This window comes from Scophthalmus maximus, chromosome 11 (assembly GCF_022379125.1).
Source record: "Scophthalmus maximus strain ysfricsl-2021 chromosome 11, ASM2237912v1, whole genome shotgun sequence".
In the NCBI taxonomy this organism is placed as follows: Eukaryota; Metazoa; Chordata; class Actinopteri; order Pleuronectiformes; family Scophthalmidae; genus Scophthalmus; species Scophthalmus maximus.
The window spans coordinates 11,408,976-11,429,511 of NC_061525.1; the positions used below are offsets into that span (position 1 = coordinate 11,408,976).

A 20,536-nucleotide genomic window follows, 5' to 3' on the forward strand; every position below is an offset into this window, starting at 1 on the left:
CCATTTGATTGTCTTTCATTCATGAGATTATGTAAAAATGTTAGCAAGCAATAGTTGATAATTAAGATGTTTTTTTTGCCATCTACTAATAATTGACAATGCAGCACATCGTTGGGCTAGAAAACACTAACTCCACGGGAAGAGAGACAGGACCAGTGCGTGTCTGAAAACTGAGAGCATGGCTTAAACTTTAACGCCAAATGTTGATATAAAAGAAAGTCTGACAAATTAAGATAGTGACGTCATCCATCATCATCATCATCATTAGATCACAGTTCGCTGTTCAAACACTGGAGCTGGAACTGTGCTTGTCTGAGCTCTACAAAATATTTAGTCTATGTCGAGCTGGGATCTGTGTCAGAGCAGCGACAACAAAGTCTTCAAATGACCCCGATATACGTAGAGCCATGCACTAACAAACAATATGATAATGAATTATTTGCACATCTGATTTCTTTTCATCATTATAATCTTTCATTAATCTGCCTGGTAAAGAAATCTAGAAGACTCTTGAGTTGTATTTTTTTAAGTAAGCAATTTAACAAGTGAGACACTGCTGATATTTCCAGATGTGTTTATGTCAAACAAGGACGAACAAAGATTATGACAGAGCTGGGGGGGGAATGGGGCCATTCTCTGACTTTTTGACAGGATAGAGAGGAATTTGGGACAACAAAATAGCCTTGTTGGTGTGAAACTGCATATTGGACTGACCCTACAGGCTTAAAACAGATGGTGCTTCAATAATAAATATTTGGGGAAGGCTCCTTTAAATTGGATTACATTAGTGTAATCTCTGCAGCTATTTTAAACCATTTTGAGTGTGCTATCTCATGACAGTCGCTTTAATCCCTCTTAACTTTTGATTGTGTTTAAATTGATTCTCCTCGCACACATGCCTCCAAACTCCCACTGCCTCCATCTGGTTCGCACTTCAAACTCACTTGTATCAACTTTCACATGCACAGACATGCACAAGGGAATTGATGCTGACGACAAAAGAAAAGTATCAATATATACACATAACACAACGTAACACTACGCAGCACATACTTCATTATATATGTTTACAATCTCATCTTGAGGTCAAAGCAAGTCAGAAGTGGAGCCAGTTACTGTAGGCTACTACCAAGTGGGAGGATTTAAAGTCTGCTGAGTCTACTAAATTGTAAGTTTCTAAAGGGTACCGAACATACAGTAGAGTGACCAAACAAGCTTATGATCTGACAGTAATTTACGGACTATTTGATTGTAATTTTTGCAGGATTGCTTGCAGTCTTTGCCTCTGACGATATAACGTTTGAAAGCTGAGGTCGTTCATCTGGCACATTCGACGTAGTGTCGAGAACTGCTGCTGAAGTTGGTGATGCTGTAAGTAATACCCTGATGATATTGCAGTGGCAACAAAATTTTCTTCATTCAAAAGGAAAGACCAGTACCCACCATATTGACAACATGGCGACGTCAGACTCATGCCTGGCTACAAAACAGTGCAGGTAGGTGCAGCCCATGTAGGTGATGGAAACAGGACATACATATGTCATACAAAATTCATCTTGCATTCCCTAAAATGCAAAGTGAAACCAAAACTAACAGGATTAAACGTAAACAATTTAACCTCCAGTCTACAAACCCTAACTGACGTTCAGTGACCGTTTGAACCTTTCCACACACTTTCTGTTTCTCCTCCCACTCTCCTTGCATATATTTACATGCACGATTATGCATTTACAGCCACAGAGGCAGGCACGCCTGTGTGTTTACGCTGAATGCCTTTCATGTCTTCAGACAGCTCTGACATGCAGCACATTTAACCACAATGCCCGCTGAGCGAGCACAACACGAGACAGACAAATGGAAAACAGAGAAACAGGTTTCCATAGTCAGCGAAGACAAGGAGGGAGCAGTGGGCTGCGGGTTTAATCACATACAAATACCACACACACAGGGGTTATAGGTGTTTGAGTATGAAAACAAAGAGTCCTATTGTGGACCTACTTTGCTTAATCATGCAAGTTTGGGAAAAGGGTTAAATCTGTTTGTGTGCGCGTATTAAGTGATGAGCGGTCTGAATATTTGAAATCCAAGAAGGAGTCTGTACAGTAGTTGATGTCTTCTTGTGCTTTTGGTGTGTTGGTCAGTCTGACTCAGATGCCAGAGGCCTTTTTTATCCCAGCTGTCCATCACAGGTCCCACAGTGCACCTTCCTAACCCCTCCTCCAGGCAGCTCTTGGCTGCTAGTGGCAGGGAATGAAAGGCAAACTGAGAACTTAAATGGGTCTGCGATGTTACACCACAACAGAGACCACCCTGCCGCCTCTGACACCGTCTCTGGTCTTTGAAGAAGATATTTATAAACCATTAGTGTGGCAGGCTGGTGAGCGTTGGCCGTTTTATCTCCCAGATCTGTCATGTGTTGCCGTGCACGAGGCGAGCTGTGCTGACAGAGTGACAGAGTGAGGGCTGATAGGGCCGCTGCTGCACAAGTCCATGGTGGAAGGTGGCGGTTGAGGCCCCCCCGACCTCGCCACTTCACTGCCTGCGGGACACGCGGAGGGCTTAGTGCAGTGAGACTGTAATTACGAAGTTGAATGATCTGATTACAGACTCAAATTGAGCTCTCATCAGAGAGGAATTACAGGATGAGGCTTATAATCTACAGCATCACATACTCAGATGCCTCCCAACGTATTTGAACATCTGGAGAGTGAAACTGTTCCCTTCTTAAGCGTGCATAGGGATTAGTTTTTGGAAACACTCTGTCCGTACGCCTGGCTGGTAAAATCATGACTCAACTGATACTGGACATTTGAGGCCAATACCAACCACAATATTTGGAATTTTTTAAAAGTCGTATTGTAATATATTAACAGTTATAAGTAGGATGATAGATACAAAAAAGTTATTTTGTAAAAATTGTGACTAAGGTACATAGTACAGGTAAAAACAATTTGTTGGACAAACTATGTTATACAGTAGAGACACTGATTCTATCACTATCTCAAAACTAATTTTGCCCTGCAATTACTTGATACTTAGGTTGATAGATTAAGATATAGACCGATACCAACATCTCAGTGTATCAGCCTGGCTAATTTATTGATCTTAATTTACCCAGGCCAAAGATTGTTGAAACAACAAATCACTGTTTTATGATATATGCTGTTTTATATGTTGGACTATTTCTTGCGTCCCTGCTGGTTGCCTGCCAACTGCTCGAAGCCAAGAGATACAACAGTTACACAACTGTTCCTGGTTTCTCTCTCAATTTCCTATTTGCCATACACTCATGTGTGGTATTAATCTTTAGCTTTCACCAGGCCCTCAAAGGTTATATCATAGTTAATGTGCGAAATCAAAGCACTGTGAAAATCGTCAGTTTCCACAGCCAGGGATGTTGACAAAGCCTGAGTATAGATTTTATACAGTGAAATAAGAAACACCTTACATTACAGTCGTTTGAGCCTTTGTTAATAAATAATACAGTTTAGTGTAGCTTTAACTTTCTCCTGAATATGATATCGTTGGAACAAAAATGAAATCATGAGGTCATAAAAAACATTTAACCAAGAGTAAGACCTTTCTCTTAAGTATATTCTGAAAGTAAGTGATTTAAATTGAAAACGGATTGTATCACCGTCAATGAATTTTTCGAATTCACTGTAATAAAGCTGATCTGTGAAGAACATGCTCAACTTACATCTCACCCTCTATCTTTACCTTAGGCATGGAAATTAGGTGATTAATAATTAACATCACCTGGTGCACAAGCCATTACATAGGCTAAATCAATATTTCAAAAAAGCCTAATAATAGCATGTATGTAGGACATGGAGGCATAATTCACAGCACATGTCCTAATAGAACAGGAACAGGTGCGGGTAAGAACGTGAGAGATGACGCCTGTTTGATATAGGACATCTTTGGAGAGACACTGGCCTGTAAAACATAATAACTTTGTAAAGTTAGAAAATTTCTCTCGATGAAAGTGAGAGCTTAAATCTTCAAAGGCGCAGGCATGGAGAAGAGTCGGGCTCTCTCGGACAGCAGTGACGGTCAGAGCCCTGCTGGCCCTCATCTCCACCGTACATTAAATCAAACAGCCTGTTAGAGACAGATAGCCCCCGCTGACCCTGTCACCCACACACCCACATGTCCACCTACAGTGCAGCTGAGGGGCCTGACCAAAGGTGAGAGCGACAACATCAGACCACTGGGAAATGACTTGGCCTGTCATGCCTCCCACCTGAGCCCTGACTGCTGCTCTCTTTTTCTGTTCAGTGCAAGCACACATTAAAGGGTCGCTACACCCAAATCACAAAAAGACTGCTTTCCCACTTAAGAGAAAAAATTTCACCATCACAATCATCCAAGCTGCTTTCAGACGTGCGCTGACATCTGGAGTATTGTAAGGAACGCAAAATGACGCTCAGGACATTTTTTCGGGACTTTTCTCAGCAGACCCCTGGTCCGAGTGAACCCATGCGTGAATACAGCAGGAAAATCTGCGTCGTGTCCTGCCTGCTGCATGCTCCACACAGGCACCACCCCTCGCCTGAATGTTCCCGAAATGTTGCTATTGTGAACAAGCCTGACCTAGTACACCAGATCAACCTGCTGCCTCCTTCATATGTGAAATTGTCCAAACCCAATTTTGCTGTACATTTTCCAAAGAGACCTGAGCCATCAACATGTACGCTAGGATCGTGTACAGTCAAATCTGTAAAGAGTATAGATTAGAAGTAACCAAGACCCGATGGGACATGCCACCGAGATGAATAAACAATTTTCAAATGTTTGTAATTTGGGTGAAAGTAAACCTTTAACAGTTGCTTCACCTTTGTCCCCAAATCCCTCACGAGGCACACGGCGCAGGTCACCTACCATGTTGTTAGAGAGGTGACAAAGATCATTCTCCAACCAGATTAGATCCCAGTCTTCCTTCAGTGGAAAAGCTGCCATTTAAGAATTTATGGTACAACCCAATAACTGAACAAATGTGGGTATTAAAAATAAATTTATCCTCCGCAGTGTTTTCCTGTTAATACCATTAAAACCACGCAATCCCCTGCTGTCAAGTCTGTGTATCTTTAACACATCAAATATGGTATTTAAAATCACACAAATGCATGTTTCATTATAGTTGAGTTAAACCAGAACACAGCAGATACTGTGACACTGCATCTGTTTAATATCTGTCATTTAGGGGCAGTTATTACTGTCCAGTGCAGCTCTGCAGCAGTTGCAGCCAGCAGTGTTCATGAGTGACATTTTACCGCTGAGCCGAGTGGCTTGTAGTCATCTATTGGCCACGCTCGCCAAATAACAGTCATGATTTATGTGGCGCAGTGATTTGTACAGGTAATTTCGCTCTTGCTTTACTTCACTGCTGTGCATTACTGTGCTAATGTGACACTTTATTGATCCCTGTAGGGAAATTTTCTTTTCCCAGCAAGGTCTAAGTGCAGGGTCAGTAACAGGAGAGCAGCTCAGCGGCCGGTAAAGATTCAGTGCCGTGCTGAATGATGTTCGCCGTCATGGGGGCTTAAACTCGTGGCCTGTGGTTGAAGGACGGTCACCAAACTCAATATGCGGCCAAAAGCTGCCTGTTGTTACAACTTCAGCGTATTTCCCCGTAAATAAAAGCAGATGTCAGGGATAGTAAATTTACTATTTATGTAAAAGTAAATAGAGATGTTCAGATAATATTTTCCCTTCCCGTTAACCGATCCAGTGCAAACAACTTAAGGTAATTTCCAGAAAAAAAAATTGCACTTTTATCTGGGTGAAACTACTTAAAAAATGTGGTATCAGATCGCCTCAAAGATTTTTGTACTCGCTTTTGCCAGAGCCGACATTTCAGGCAGTATCGGAGGCATTTCCGCAGCAACAGTAAAACAGCAGTTCAAGCACAGGAGCAAATGATCTCTTGGCTTTTGAATTCTGTTGTTGATGTCGCCATGATCACAGTTCGTGGAAATTTCAATGTTAAGATAAAATGTTACCAAAACCAAAGTCGGAAATGAAATTTGAACTTTTCCTTTAAATTCACAGCAGACTGTTGTTACAGGGTGACAGATTATGTTTCATTTACAACCACTGACAGACTCCCTGCAAGTGACAAAGATTCATAAACACGCTACAGAGAAACTGTTGCACCGTGATGGATCACATGATTTAGCTATTGTACCTGCAATTTTGCATGTTTTATGTAAAAGAAGATAAAGTTGTCTCCAGTGTGCACACAGTCGAATAGAAAGAGAGATTTTACACTTCGTCCATGTGTGGTCTCACATTCTACACAATTAAGAGCAGCAGCAATTTAAGAGAGGTGAGAATCAACAAGGATTATATCATAGCGTAAAAAGAGTCAATGGCTCCCTCTACACTGACATGATAGATTTAGTCAAAGAGGCTTTTAACGCCCCTCCAGGGTTCACTTGTAAATGCATTACAAACTGCGCTTTAGTCAAAATGCTCCCCTCAGTGTTGGGATTAGACAGAGAACAGTTGCTCCTCAGAGACTCACCGTGTGTAACGGTCAAAGAGGAGATGTATTCCGATGTTGGTGTAATCCTCTTGAGCTACTTTACTTTCATCTTCCACAACACAGTGACTGATAAAAAGCTGGTGCCTTAATGAAAGCAGATTTGCCAAAGGGCAGTGGGTGAAATGAATGAGTGCATGCTTCAATCTCAAATCAATCAAATTTTTATTTTGAGGCTTTTTAAGGGCCTCCACCATGTTCCGACCGTGGGTAGTTTTTTCCACTAATCCCCCCGCTTCTACGCCCCTGATTACAAGGGAAGCTTTTTAAAATCAAAGCAAAACCTTTTAAATAACTGATTCCAGGTTTAAACCTTGGAAGGTGAGTGATCGCAGTATGTGATATGTGGTTGCACGGGGCTTACGCTCCACAATAAAGTGCCCGGTGTGATTCTGCTTCTGTTATGTCCTTTGAAGACAGCTGGCAGCAAAGGGGTTAAGCTTTTAATTCTGCTACAGTTCAACAGAGCATTGATTAGTTTGGATGGTGATGGAGGCCGAGGTTGCGTTTGTTGTGGAGGAGGCGATTATAGATGGTAAACAGAGCATTTGCATGCACAAAAATAAAGAAGGCCTTTTTTTGTGTGTGCATCTTCCGATGTTACAGGTGTGCACATGCTGTGGACTGTTTCTGGATTTGAACGTGGATGCTCTGAGTGTCTTCTGCTCCGGCACTTAAAACCGGGCTTACTTTTTACAGGCAACATTTGTGCGGTGACTGAATGGCGCCTGTTGCCCTTTAACCTCTGCAGCTTCACAGCCACACTCTGCTCTGAGACCCCTTTCCCCACTCATGTCTATCTGCCGTAGCCTTGCAGATAAACAATCACTGTTTCTTAGGCCAGGTCACTAAGCTGCCTCTCCACACTCTAATCTTATTATCAGCCCAAGCTGTCTTACGCAGGGAGGGAGACGGGATAGACAAGGGTTGTACACAAGAAAAGGCATCATAACATGAACCACTGTCCTTTGACTCGAAAGACAATCACATTACAGGAGAAACCCGCTAGTGAGGAAGGGAAAGGCTGTGTCTGGAAGTGACACTGTTCACAGAAAGTACATAATATTTCACTATTTCATTATGTTAAACAGGATGTATTAATAACTTGTTGCTGAGTTCAGTTGAGTCTCTTTTTATTAATGCAAAAGCATGAAAAGCATAGATGGTAGGAGACTTTTAGACGGTGCATTTCCATCAAATCCAACATTCACACAAAAATTAATTTGACATAAAACAATCAATTCTTAGGGATGTAAAAAAGAAATAGTTCCAGTAATTTGATATTCTTTCAGTTCTCAGAATAAAGGGTGACCTTTATTGGTAAATGGAAATGGACTGCAGTTATATGAAGCTATCCTCGTCCACTCTACACACACATTCATACAGCACGTCTATATGCAGTGATTTTCTATCACACATCATTCATCACGCACGGAACAGCCATAAGGGCCAATTAGGGGTTCAGTGTCTTGCCCATCAGGGACATTTTGCACACTGGAGGAACCAGGGATCGAACCACCGTCAATTTAGATGTCATGAGGCAGTGTCATTGTGGCTTTGTGTCCTCAACACTAACCTGTTTTAAAGCTTTTTCAAAGAAAACAGTCTTCTAGGAAGGGCAGAAAGCTCCTGAGGGCATGAGCCACTGTCTGACCATTCAGCTAAACCAATCATGTTCGAGTGTTGATAAAATGCTGTGGTCCCCTCACCCCCACCCCACTCTCTCAAAAGAAATGAAAAGACACCTGTAACTTCTCTTTTACCGGGGTTGATGCAGAGAAACAATCACTAAGAAATTTGATGCCATCAGATAATATTAACGTTTCATAAATATTTTCATCTTTGTAAAGAGTCTGAGACACTTAAGTTGTTGGACTTATGGTGGACGGACAGAACGAGACATCTGACAATGTCACCTTTGTTCTAACAGGAATTATTTAATATCTACATTCTAGACAGATTGATCAATTGAAAAAAAATTGGGAGTTTAATTGATGAGCAACATAATCAGATTAAAATAGCAAATTGTGTGAGCTTGAGTTTCCCACAAAACAGCAACAATCTTTTTATCCTCCATTACTGATACAACGTCAGGATGTTTGACGATGGTGATGAAGGGAAGGTCAAGTTCAAATATCAACTCAAGCGAGTGAAGCATCCAAAGTAGGAAACTGGAGCACTGATATTTTATAGGGACAAAATGTGCTATAATGTGCCACCTTAACCTGAGCATCTCTGCGATAAAGTGTATTTTTGGCAACTGACTATTAACTTTTATTCTTACAAGACCTTAAAAATCAGCTGCTAATCTCTGCTTTGTTTTTGCTCAACATTGTGACTCAGGATTTTTATCCTTTTGGCTGATGGTTTTAAACAAACATGGGTTAGGGGCACATGGGTGCATGTTCCGAGAGTTTAGGTCAGTAAACCTCCTGGCTCGATGTTACGTGAGGTTAGCCTGAATGTTGCCCACTCAATGGTGCCGTTTTCAGGGCTGAACCGTTTCCCCTGTGTGTCACCAGTTTGAGGATAATATTCTAAATTTTAGTGGCAGACTTGATACCAGAGAGAACGTTTATGACTTCATCTATCTTCATCCTATTTGATGTCTGAGCTTTGGTGGTAAAGGTGCCGCGGCTGCTGAGCTTATCAGGTTTGTGCAGGTTTCTCCCAAGCAGCTGTGTTCGCCTGATCGATTTAGAGAACCGGCAAACCTCTGGGTTAGAAATAGAAATAAGAAAATTCCTTTCCTGTGGGAAAAAAAAATGATATAGGTAAGACTCACTCTATAGATACTAATGTATGCACCTTAATGCATGACTGCCTGCTGCCACTTTGCTGACAGAGATAGGGGGCGATGACCCATCATGGTTTTGGATACATGTCAGCTGATATAATTTCAGTCAAGTGAAATATTCTATTATTATAAAAGCTATTTTCAACACATTATTTAAGAGTGGTCGTGAAGGTCATCAAGCAAAAAATCCCTTAATACCGTTTCAAATTATGTGGTCAGCATTTCATGCCAGTAAAAGTGGAGTGGAGTTAAAATACAGATGTTGAAACATGTTGACATTATATTCAGTATAATCCATGTCTCCTCTACAAAACTGCTTCTTAGCCATTTAAAATGTTTTAGCGTATTTTTTTTTATATTGATACATTAATTAAGAAAATAATTGTTGGCTGCAGGTAGCCCTGTTAAATTGTGTTACAAACTAAAAGTTCCACCATTTCCACTAACTTCATTATCTGTAAACTGAAGTTGAAAATCAGTTTGATGCAAAATGCACTTTTTTATTTGATCTAAATGCTTCACGCTTAACTCTTGCAAGGCATGAGGCTGCCTTGCAAGAGTTAAATGGGAAGCATTTAGATGATTTGTGTGTTTTGATCATATTTTCTGTCCAGAAAAGTTGGTTGAAGTGTATAATACAATTCTGAGTCTCACCTGACCAGTCCTTGCAGAAAGGCTGACATTAGTGAGGATGCAGAGGAGAAATTTCTCTTATCAAACCTCCCTGGTCATACTAATGACATCTAGAGAGGCTTACAGGCGTGAGTGTCACTTCAAGTGATGGTAAGGTCATTACTCTGCCCGGCTTCAATTCTCAGCCATCCCAAAGAGCCAATTACTCCGGGGTTTGACAGATCACTGAGATTATAAAATGGTGTTTGGCTTCGCATTCTGCTTGGTAGGTTCTTTCTATTTTGAGCGTCAATACCCCGAGGTATTAATTCTGATGGCAATTGCCGTACCACCACCAGCGGGACCCAACAGGATGAAAATTTGATCCACAAACTAAATTGCTGTTACAGCTGCAATAAACACTTGAGGGCTGGAAAGGGGAAGTGAGGGGATTTATGAAAACAACAAGGACCATTTCAGGAGGATTTGTTGTAACTTACATGGTGAGCAGAAGAGGTGAAACAACAGAAGAGCATGACTTTAGGATTATATCCTGACATTTCTGTCAACAGACGAGTTAGCCATGTCTTTGACAATTGTAATGTTTTTAGTTCTATGCATTAATGGCCCTGAAATTTGAAACAAGAAAAGGATCAATCTCCAAAGTCATTATCTGACTTGTGACATGGCGCCATGTACCTGAGGAGCTGAAAAAGAATATAAATAACAGCGTCTACAACCAATATTTTACAAAACAAATTATCATTATTAACAGTTTTTTTAAAGGCCATAAGGAATATACATAATTTGACAAGAAAACATCTATCCATCTATCAGCTGGATGTCACCGGTGTGTCACAGTCATAGTGAATAAATCCTTGAGTTTATTTTTAGTGTACTTCATTTAAATTTATTTTAAAAGTATTTTATTTGACTATCACTTCATTTGACTATTGTGACAGCAGTCGTCTAACAGGTAGAAGACTTCTATATCCGCCTATGGCCTACGGACCTCTTAAGTGGTAATCCTAATGACAGAGCACGGCTTTAAAACCACGCCAAGGGATTTATTGCAGTGATGCTGCTGAAATATAACACAGAAAGACTCTGCATTGTTTTTTGGAAATATGACTCATGATAAACGCTTAATGGTCTAGTATTTAAAGAACTACACAAAAATCGGAAAGTTAATAATACTGAATCGTCAAAAGTATAAAATAATATTGAATCAGTACCCAAGTAATTTGATCTTAAACTTTTGAAATATCAAAAAATAATTCAGATCTTAGATGAAACATAATGGCTGTCATTAAATATTAAGGTCAGTTTTCGTTTAAAAAATAAATAGTTGAATAATCCCCAGAAAAGTATTTTCGCAGAACATTACGACGTGATGGTAAAGGAAACCTTTGACCAAAATCTTAATAGTGTGATCCCAGAAATACCCTCAAGACACTTCTGAGATATGATGCTCACAAGGACATTGAATAAATTGATGTACATAGAGACAACCTGAAAACATGATGCTTCTGGCCAAGACTGTCACTGGCATCGAGGCACACAGACTAAACATTTCCTTGAAGAGTGTTTTAAAGGAGAAGGGTAACATTATAGAGCCACGGTGTGATGCAGTTTTAATCTGTGCAGCCCATGTGTTTGAGTCGCCTCGCCACAGCAGGATTGACCTGAGGGACCTTCTTTAGCCTCACATAACCAAGCCTGAAGCCTGCGAGGACAGGTTACACCCTAAATCAGATGACAGCATTAATCTGGCCACAACAACCCTCCCCTCCATCTGGCGAGACAGTCGAGCATCAGGAGAAAGGAGCAAGGATGCCTCTCACTGCTCAATGAATACTAATCTCTCATCTCAGCTCAAACAGAAGCCACAGTGCTCCCAAAAACACCCGTCCTGTCCCTTTACACATTGGAAATCACCAGTTTCACAGGGCTTTCATCTGCCATTTGAAACTAACCTATCACCAATGCAGCCTGGAAGAAAACTCATCCAACTTATGACACCACAGTAAAAAAATTAATTAATCCTATCTCCTTTTTCTTTACTGTAACTGCCAAACAGGGCTTTAATCTTATAGCGCCTTAGTGCAAAACTCCTCTGCTGCCACCAGACAGCCCATTTCCTACCAGCACTACCAAGTCAAAAGCATAATGGCGGGGGGGTTTTCTCCCTCTCTCTTTACAGTCGAGCAGTTGCAGGCATTTTACCCACCAAATATCAATCTCACTCTTTGGATAAAAGGAAACATTTCAAAATGCTGATGACACAGTTGTGTGTTTTTTACAGTGATATTGCTTTTTAAAAGAGCCTCTGTCTTACTGTAAAATTTTGCAATTACTTTTTTTGATGCTGCATTTAAACTAGAGGAACTCAGTCTTTGTGATGTACAGTAGAATTTGCCTGAGAATTAATTTCACAGGTTCCTCGAGCCACGAACACCAGCATTAATAGGATGTCTTTGTCCCAAACCTCAACAAAATTGCTTCTTACTGAAGCAAATCAAATGCCGCTGCAGACGTTAGTTGGTGACTTTAGGTTGTGTATGTGGGTTTGTATGCCTGGTCTCTGAAGTTCACAGGCTGTTTCTACCCAGAGCAAAGGTCTCGTTCAAAGATTGAATGTACCTCATTAGTGTGTGCATCTGGTCCAAATCATCAGGACCCTTGCCTACGCCTGGGATGTAAATGACACGCTCCCACGAGATGCATCAGTAATGGCTACAATCATGCGGAAACTAGTAGCTTTAAAAAAAAATTCAACACACTGGTTTCGATGCGTTTTCCTCTAAAGACTTCCTAAGATTCAGATGCTGAGAAGGGGCTGCAGCAGAGGCAAGACTAAAGAGCAAAATGACCATCTGATTAGCAGTGTGGGAAGATTGAGTCTCATCCTTCAGGTGGTAAAACTAGACTGGCCACCACCAGCGGCATCATTATCTTCATGAAGATGGAGAACATGGATGGAGAGGTGACGGGGGTGAAAACACACCTGTCAGGCTGCACCACCACTCGCTCAATCAGCGTGGGCTTCATTAGGATTCACTGCACTGAAAATGTATGTTTAATTATACCACAGTGTGCACTGACTCTGTCACAACCTGACTGTAGGTTTACCGATGGATTTCATTAACTGACCAAACAGAGTACACTGAAGAGCAACTGAATCTAAACAGAGCCGTCATGGCGGCCCGATACGTCTGAGCGAGCAGTGGGAGCTAATGAGGTGACCTGCTGACCGTTACTGGGGTTAGTTGCGGTTGCAGCTAACCTGGAATCAGCTCTAATAATGATTCATGCTGAGAGGATCCGTCTCCCGTGATTCTGTGAAGACACATTATCTTTAACTGTGACATAGATGACGTTGCTATGTGACCAACCTTGAGTCACGATAATCTCGTAAACAGTGATGTGAATAAATGATGGCTTGAAAAAATGGCTTGATATTTTAGTTTAACATGAACTTTATCATAAATAACTATAAATTGAAAATACAAATACAACCAGATACATAGAGCTTATAACAAACAATAATTTTACATAAAATGTTAACATAAATGCACACTTAAAGGCTCATATACGATAATATCGTTGGGTTCTTAATGTCTGTGAAAGGCTAATATCGGCCGATATTATCGACCAACCGATATATCGGTTGGGCTCTGCTAATTACTAACCTATGATTTATTATGCTGCAAATTGTGCCTTTTTATCTTTATTCATAATTCATCTAGGTTAATAAGACTAACAGGTAGAGTGCTTGACCGGAGAAGTCGGAGCTCCAGTGACTGGGAGGTTTTCTGAACATGAAAGACTCTGAGCCGAACTGAAGTGAAAAACCACTTGAGGCAGCAGAGGCTAATGCACAGGAGAAGTTACATTGTTCTGCCTCAATTGATTCACAGACTATGAAACTAATTTGACTGATATTTGAAAAACATATCACAGACAACTGGTTAGACTGGGTTTTTAACTCAATCATTGACTCTCCTACCTTCTTGTAGAGTGTTTCAGTTTAAACAAAAAACACGAACAAACCAAATAAGGGTCTTTGGTTTAAAGAAGTGAGATGGTGATGTTTACACACGACGGCTCCTCTTCAGTCAGAGTTTATGTTAATGGTTCCCAGTCGTTCCTCACTGAGCAGCACAATCATGAGCGTTATTAGACAGTTACAGTGTGCTGCTGACAAATCACTAATGCACTCAGTATACCTAACATCAAAGCGAGCCACCCAGCGAGCAAACGCTGATTACGTTGTGAACATAATGGTTAACACTGTGTTCCGTATTTTTCGTTGTGATGCTCGGGAAAGATGGATCATTCATCTAATGTGCATGAGCTAAAATGTGCACGGCTACAGTCTAATGATATTCCCTTTATAGCAGCAAAGCAAACACAGCAGGCAAACTGGAACTGGAACGCTGGAACAATGTGCAAGGGAAATGGTGGCATGTAACACACTGTTTGAACAGAAAGAGTGTTTCTGCAGTGTTCACCAAAATAAGACTTTGAGTGTCATGATTCTGCCCCTGTGAACTCCTCGGACTCTGTGGACTTTGGTTTGTTTATTCAATGACACCTTGATTAGCCTTCTCTGTGTGTCTTTTCCTTTAGTTCAGTTACCTTTTGTTATCCCTTGTGTTTGTTGTTTCCTGTTTTATTTTGACATTCATTTCCTGTCCTGTCACTTCACTTTTCTTGTAGCTCCCACCCCCCTAATTATCTGCACCTGTTCCTAACGGGTTTCACCTGTGTTCAATTAGCCCCTCCTCTCATATAGTCTCTGTGACTTCCTTTGTCTCAGTCAGTTCTTCTGCTCTGTTCTGGTCCTTCTCTGTTCTTTGTACTTGTGCTCCTCGTGGTTCCCCCGGTGTGGATTACCTGATTTGGATTCTGGATTTTTGTCTCACACGGTAAGTCTTTTTGTTTCTTCATTCATCAAATTCACCTGTTTTCCCAGGATCTGCAATTGGCCCCTGCTCAACTAAACCTGACATTAAGACCTTTTTTATAATAGAATAGAAAGCAATTCAATAACTTTTCAAATTGTCATGTGATGCGAAGACGAAAACCATTTGTTTGTTAAATTGTCAATTACTTCCCTGCTGCTTAACAACAGTTCATCCTAATATAATTAATGTGCCCTAGAGCCATGAATGGATTACTGAACAGGCTGCCCATCCCCCTTGGACCATATTTAATTTTTGAAAGTTAGAGAACCTGGACTGTAAAAAAAAATATCGCAAAGAGACAGAAAAACACAAAGACCCAAACAGGGATCACATTTTTTGGTCATTTCATGTCTTTCGCAGTTTCTCGTTGTCCATTCTGGACCCAAATAAAAGAAGGATAATCGATGGAACAAAAAATATTCGCAGAACTCACAGCAGGAAGGTACAACCGGGTTCTGCAATCTCCAGGTTATTATCCATTATGATGAAAAATTCATGTGACACATGCAGTTTGGAAGAAAATAAAATAGGTGTGTAATGGGTAATATTTACAATACAGCTTCCCTACCCTCTATTGTGTTAATTGTGAAATGAAAAGAGTTTTGTTGCAATAGTTAAGTAATGAGAGCTCGACAGGCTGCACCTGCAGCGGTTTGGGGTTCGGGCTATCGCTTTTCTATCATCCTCTATGGTAATAAAACATCGTAGACATTTCTATCGCCGTTCAAACTGACTTTCAGTATAGCTATGGCCCTACTGTCAACAAACCGCAACATCCATCAGGTTAGCTCAGCACATTCAGGCTGTTTTGATCACCTGCCTCAAAGTCACATTAGCTAAATGAGCCAAACAAAGCTCCAATCAACATCCGTCAACCTCCACTACTGTCACTGGATAACCAACACAGACAACGATGTTTTGATGCTTCAGTGTCAGTATGAAGTCAAACATGCAGCAGCTGAGTGTGTGAAAATAAAAGTCTGCGCATCACCGTGCTTTTTATTGTGTGGCGAGCGTGAGCCAATTAATCTGACCTAGTTTTGCACGAGAGAATCCTTTAGGTAGCGTTGGCTCTTCCTGCCTCCTATCAGTGTCTGTGCCCTCAACAGGGGTCTGCAGAGTGTTCATGGTACACAGAGTGGACTGTGGTCAATTAGGAACACCCACACTGAGGTATGTGTCAGCCTAACAAATGCGACCGTATGTGAAACTGGTGGAAATGTATCAGTTTGAGGCGGGGAAGATAAATTCAGCTCAATGAAGTGACTCGTACAACGTCAGGATGGTTTCTCTGCATCAGATTGTCCTGGTGACATGATCGAATGACGATTAACACATTTGCTTTTAATGTTTTTGAGCTCATGGAGAAAACTGAGGCTCTTTTTCACAGCGGCACTGGCAAATAATATGGATTAGAGCAGAAATGATTAGACGCTTTATCGATGAGATGATCAAAAGAGAAATAATCAGTGACTTTTTTTGATAAGCAAATTAATAAATCAAGTCATTTCTAAAACAAAAGAGATAAAATGGCAAATATTCTCTTGCTCAATGTTTAGAAATGAAAAGTAAAAAATTTGCTTTATTTTGTTTGTCAAATATCTTTGCAAACTCTACATCTAACTTAAAATCTGGAAGCTGTCATCTTGGGCTCTGTAAACTTTTTTAAATATTTTTTTATATTTTATGTCATTAACTGATAAATCAAAGAAACGACAACATTTTCATAATTAACCAAAATCTTTTTACACACAAATATAACATCTTTAACTTTGTTTCGAATCACTCTCTCCCTCCCTGTCTCTGTTTTTCTCCCTCCTCTCTATCGGCAGCACCGGGAGAAATCACACTACGTCCAAACGCCCATAACGTTTTTACCGTCCCCGCAGGCAGCCAGACATCGTCGTAGCTTCGGCTGTAGGTGTGTGCGTTCCCATGTGGTGCAAGTAGTTCTCGGCAGCAGGGAGACGGCCGTCTTATCTGTCTCTCGGTGCTGTCTCTGAATCTTACAGAGACCAATCCGAAACTGAAAACTATTCAATAACGGTCCTCTGTATCCATCCCTACATTACACTATAGCTAGTCCATTCAGTGAAATCTCAGTCTTATTGGTAGGAAAAACACTGGAGGCTTTTACAACAGCTCGTTGTTCTATCAATGACGAGGAGCGTGTGAGATGATTGACGGGCAGATAGCCCAATTGATTTATGTGCAAACCTCTCTTTGAAAATAGTAGGCACCCTGCTGTTTTGTTAACCTCACTGTAACACAAACTACTTTGACTTTGATTTCGTACTTCCAGATATCTGAGACTCTTTACTGCCATCCGCTGCCTTTGCACAGAGAGTTAATTCTCAGGCAGCAGCCCAGAACGCTGTTTGCTCCAACGCTGAACGGCGACTGTTTCATTTCTTGTTTAGTTAATCATGCAATACATAATTGGAATTACCCTAAGCTCTGTGAGTTATTCTGTGAAAAGGGATATGGCTGGCTCGCAAACATCAGCTGACACCAGAGCCAAGTGGCTCCCGTCTCATTATGAACCAGCCGTCACCGAACACACTCGGCTGAGGACAGGGTAATATTTTAATAGCCGGCCCGAAAGAGAAAGGTATTTTCACAAGAGGTGGAGGGCATGTTAACCTGACTGTATTCAGACTACTGCCTGCCAAGTCGCCTTGTCTCTTATGGGCAGCAGTAACGTGTTACAGCTTGGACATACTGTACTGTACGATACAATTAGCTACAGTATGGGTCTTCTCATGTAAAGCCAATGCGCTGTGTTTAATTAATACACGACGAGTGTTCTTGGCTCACTTGCAGTCGTCTCGTACAGACGGGCAGTGCGTCTTAGTGCTGCAATTTCTTGCATCGCTAATTCTAAACATTTTGACAGGCAGGATTGGCTTTTGACAGGCTGCTTAGCTGCTGTCAGAAAAAGAAATCCATCATGCAAATTAACAACAGCCACTTGATCATCAGACCAGGAAGTGACTGTAAGTTGCTTGTCAGCGTGCCACAAACTAGGTTCCTTCATTTGTTTCATTCCATTTAGCAATGAAACCAAATCAAAGGACGGCAGACGGTAATGTCACGGCACCGCGGTTTCAACGCAGACAACAACGCTGATTTTAACTCAGCTGTCCTTTGCATTGCAGAATAATGAAAAACAAAGGTGTTCTTAGTAATTTCTGCTAATAAAAAGTAAGCTAAAGATGGATATAATATGCCGTTTTGTTCTTTTCCGAAGCTGCTCCTCAGAGAAACCTGAGCTTGAACCAAACAAATCCTGACACAAGAGACACAAGCTGCAACAACCTTTGATTTCCGTACTGGAGGAAAGTCAACATCTGGTACGAAGTGATGCAGCAGCACAGTTGACAGCTACAAGATTGGCCAAGTCAGAAGAGCCTTAAGGGCTTTCTGAAGTCATGCCTAAATGATGCAGGGTGTGTTTAAAAGGAGAAAAATGTATCTTATCTTAACATGTCTTGTCAATATATTTTAGTGTTCCTGGTTATGCAACCTAATAGCATCCACACAGGTTAATTTTGGCTCCAAAATAAATGTTTAATCTGCCAATTTATTTGAAATTGTATCAGTTTACCCCTGCATTCATTGCTAATTTAATGAATACACGGCACATCAGTAAGAAAAAGGCTGATATTGGATAGAAGACTTTATAACTTTATCACCATTGTGTTTGGTAAGTGACCCTCATCCTAAATATGACAGGTGGGAGTTCATGTCCAGAATCCTTAAGTGACATCCTGTTCTTTCAGGTAGACTGGAGGTTTTATGTTATTTTTAACCTCACAGGGGACAATAACCTTCAAAAGAAAGCCAAAAAAAACCCCTTTGACTTTTCTGAAACTCATTTTAAAGCACTCAACCATGCAACAACACCGACGATGCCCTCTTAAGACGAAGAGCATCCTCCGCTGTGCACTCGGAAGGGGACCTCTAGTAAAGACACAGGCAGTGGCAGCCACTTTGAAATTCACAGCAATAAAAAATTACATATTTCATGTAATGTCAGCTCGTTGCCGCATCTGAATTCATTTGAATTTTGCTGAAGGATGTGAGGCAGGGTGAGGGTGAGGACGAGGGTCCGACTGGCCAACACTCATCTGTGGCACCTGGGGAGGATGATAGATCCTCATCACTGCCTACACGTGCTCTTGGGGATGAATAATGAATCGGAGTTGGGCATTTGGATGCGTTTACACTCACTCACAGGATTTAAAGCAAAGTGGATTAAACCCTGGTCCAATGAGAGCCCTGTGTGAAAGGTCACACACGTGCACACTCCTGACTTGACTCGGTGCTGTTCTGTGAGGAACAAGAGTGTTTCAAAGTGGAGTTAGGTGACAAGGGAAGCTTGTAAAGGAAAAGTGAAATGTTTCTATGAAAGAAACATGCAGATGGACCTGTCAAACTCTCACAGGAGTGCGGTTTCACTCGCTGCAGCTCGAGTGAATTAATTGGCTCACCTCGGAAGATCCACAGGAGCACCAGCACCGCTCGGAGTCTCGACCTCGCCTCCATGGCGCCACATGCGCCGGGCTCCTCCGGCGGACCGAGGGGCTTCTCCCGAGTTCACAACCCCAAACACTCGCGTCTCTTCCCAACCTGCCGCCTTAATTGTCTTCAGGTAGCAATTAAGTGTGCGCTACGGGGAGCGGGGAGCTCTGCGCGTCAGGCGTCCTCTCCTCGGTGCCATCCCGCCTCCAGGCGGCGGCTCCGCTCGCCTGCAATTCACCAGCCGGAGGAAGGTGCACAACCTTTTCTCACGCTTCCTTGTTCCTTCCCCAGTTCATTTCTGTCTCCACTGTCCGTTGTGCACCTGCAGCTTCTGCCGCGCTCGAGTGTGTGTCGCGCCTTCGCGTCCCGCTCACACGGTCACACTGAAGGAGCTCACACACCTGCCCGAGCTGCTCAGTGTCGCCCCCTGGCGCCCGCACCTCAACTGCAGCGCCTCAATCAACTAACACTGTGTGTCCTTCATCGGACAGGTGAGCAGCTCCGTGTACTGTGGGAGCGTAAGAGTCAGTGGTGGACGAAGTATTCAGATTATTCTAGTAAAAGTAGCCTTCTGTAGTCTACTCCGTTAAGAGTCAAAGTTTAATCAAGAAACTTTTATACTGACTTTTGAATTCATTAGAAGTGCTCAATGCAGAAGAGGGTGTTCCCTATTATGCTCTGATACAGTGTAGATTTACAGTGCATCCATATTATAATACACATACACCATAAAAAATACCTCCACACGACTATGTGGAATCACAAAAAATGTCTTTGTGCTGTTTTTCATCACTGTGAGCACACCCCTGCAAAGTAAAGTGTGTTCGTACATATATATATATATATATATATCACTAATTGTTTGTCAATTTTTCCTTTAAATAGCAACACTCCACACTTATGGTTCAAGCCTCCCTAACATAGATTATTTGGAGATGTATTTCAAGCCTTCTGATGAATATACAGTAAGTGCAATATTCACTCTCCATTTAGCTCAGTTTTGTTCTCCACCAACTCTCCTGTCAGCTGGAAGATTCAAGTTGTTGCCAAGGAAACCAGATCTGAAAGATGCTGGAAAATACAGGG

General features: G+C 41.6%; 1 protein-coding gene across 2 annotated transcripts in view; it reads right to left on the reverse strand.

Moving 5' to 3' along the window:
- esamb (endothelial cell adhesion molecule b) overlaps positions 1 to 19,863 on the reverse strand; it is a 34,595-nt gene extending 14,732 nt beyond the window's left edge. Inside the window, exons 1-2 of one of the 2 annotated variants that reach the window (XM_035622599.2) lie at positions 19,420 to 19,863; positions 19,164 to 19,258 (exon numbers count right to left, since the gene is read on the reverse strand). In XM_035622599.2, the coding sequence (XP_035478492.1) occupies positions 19,164 to 19,258; positions 19,420 to 19,484 (160 nt within the window). In that variant the 5' untranslated portion in view covers positions 19,485 to 19,863. The remainder of the gene's footprint in view (positions 1 to 19,163; positions 19,259 to 19,419) is intronic. The other variant, XM_035622600.2, reaches the window with a different exon arrangement.
- Between the last annotated feature and the right edge of the window lie 673 nt (positions 19,864 to 20,536).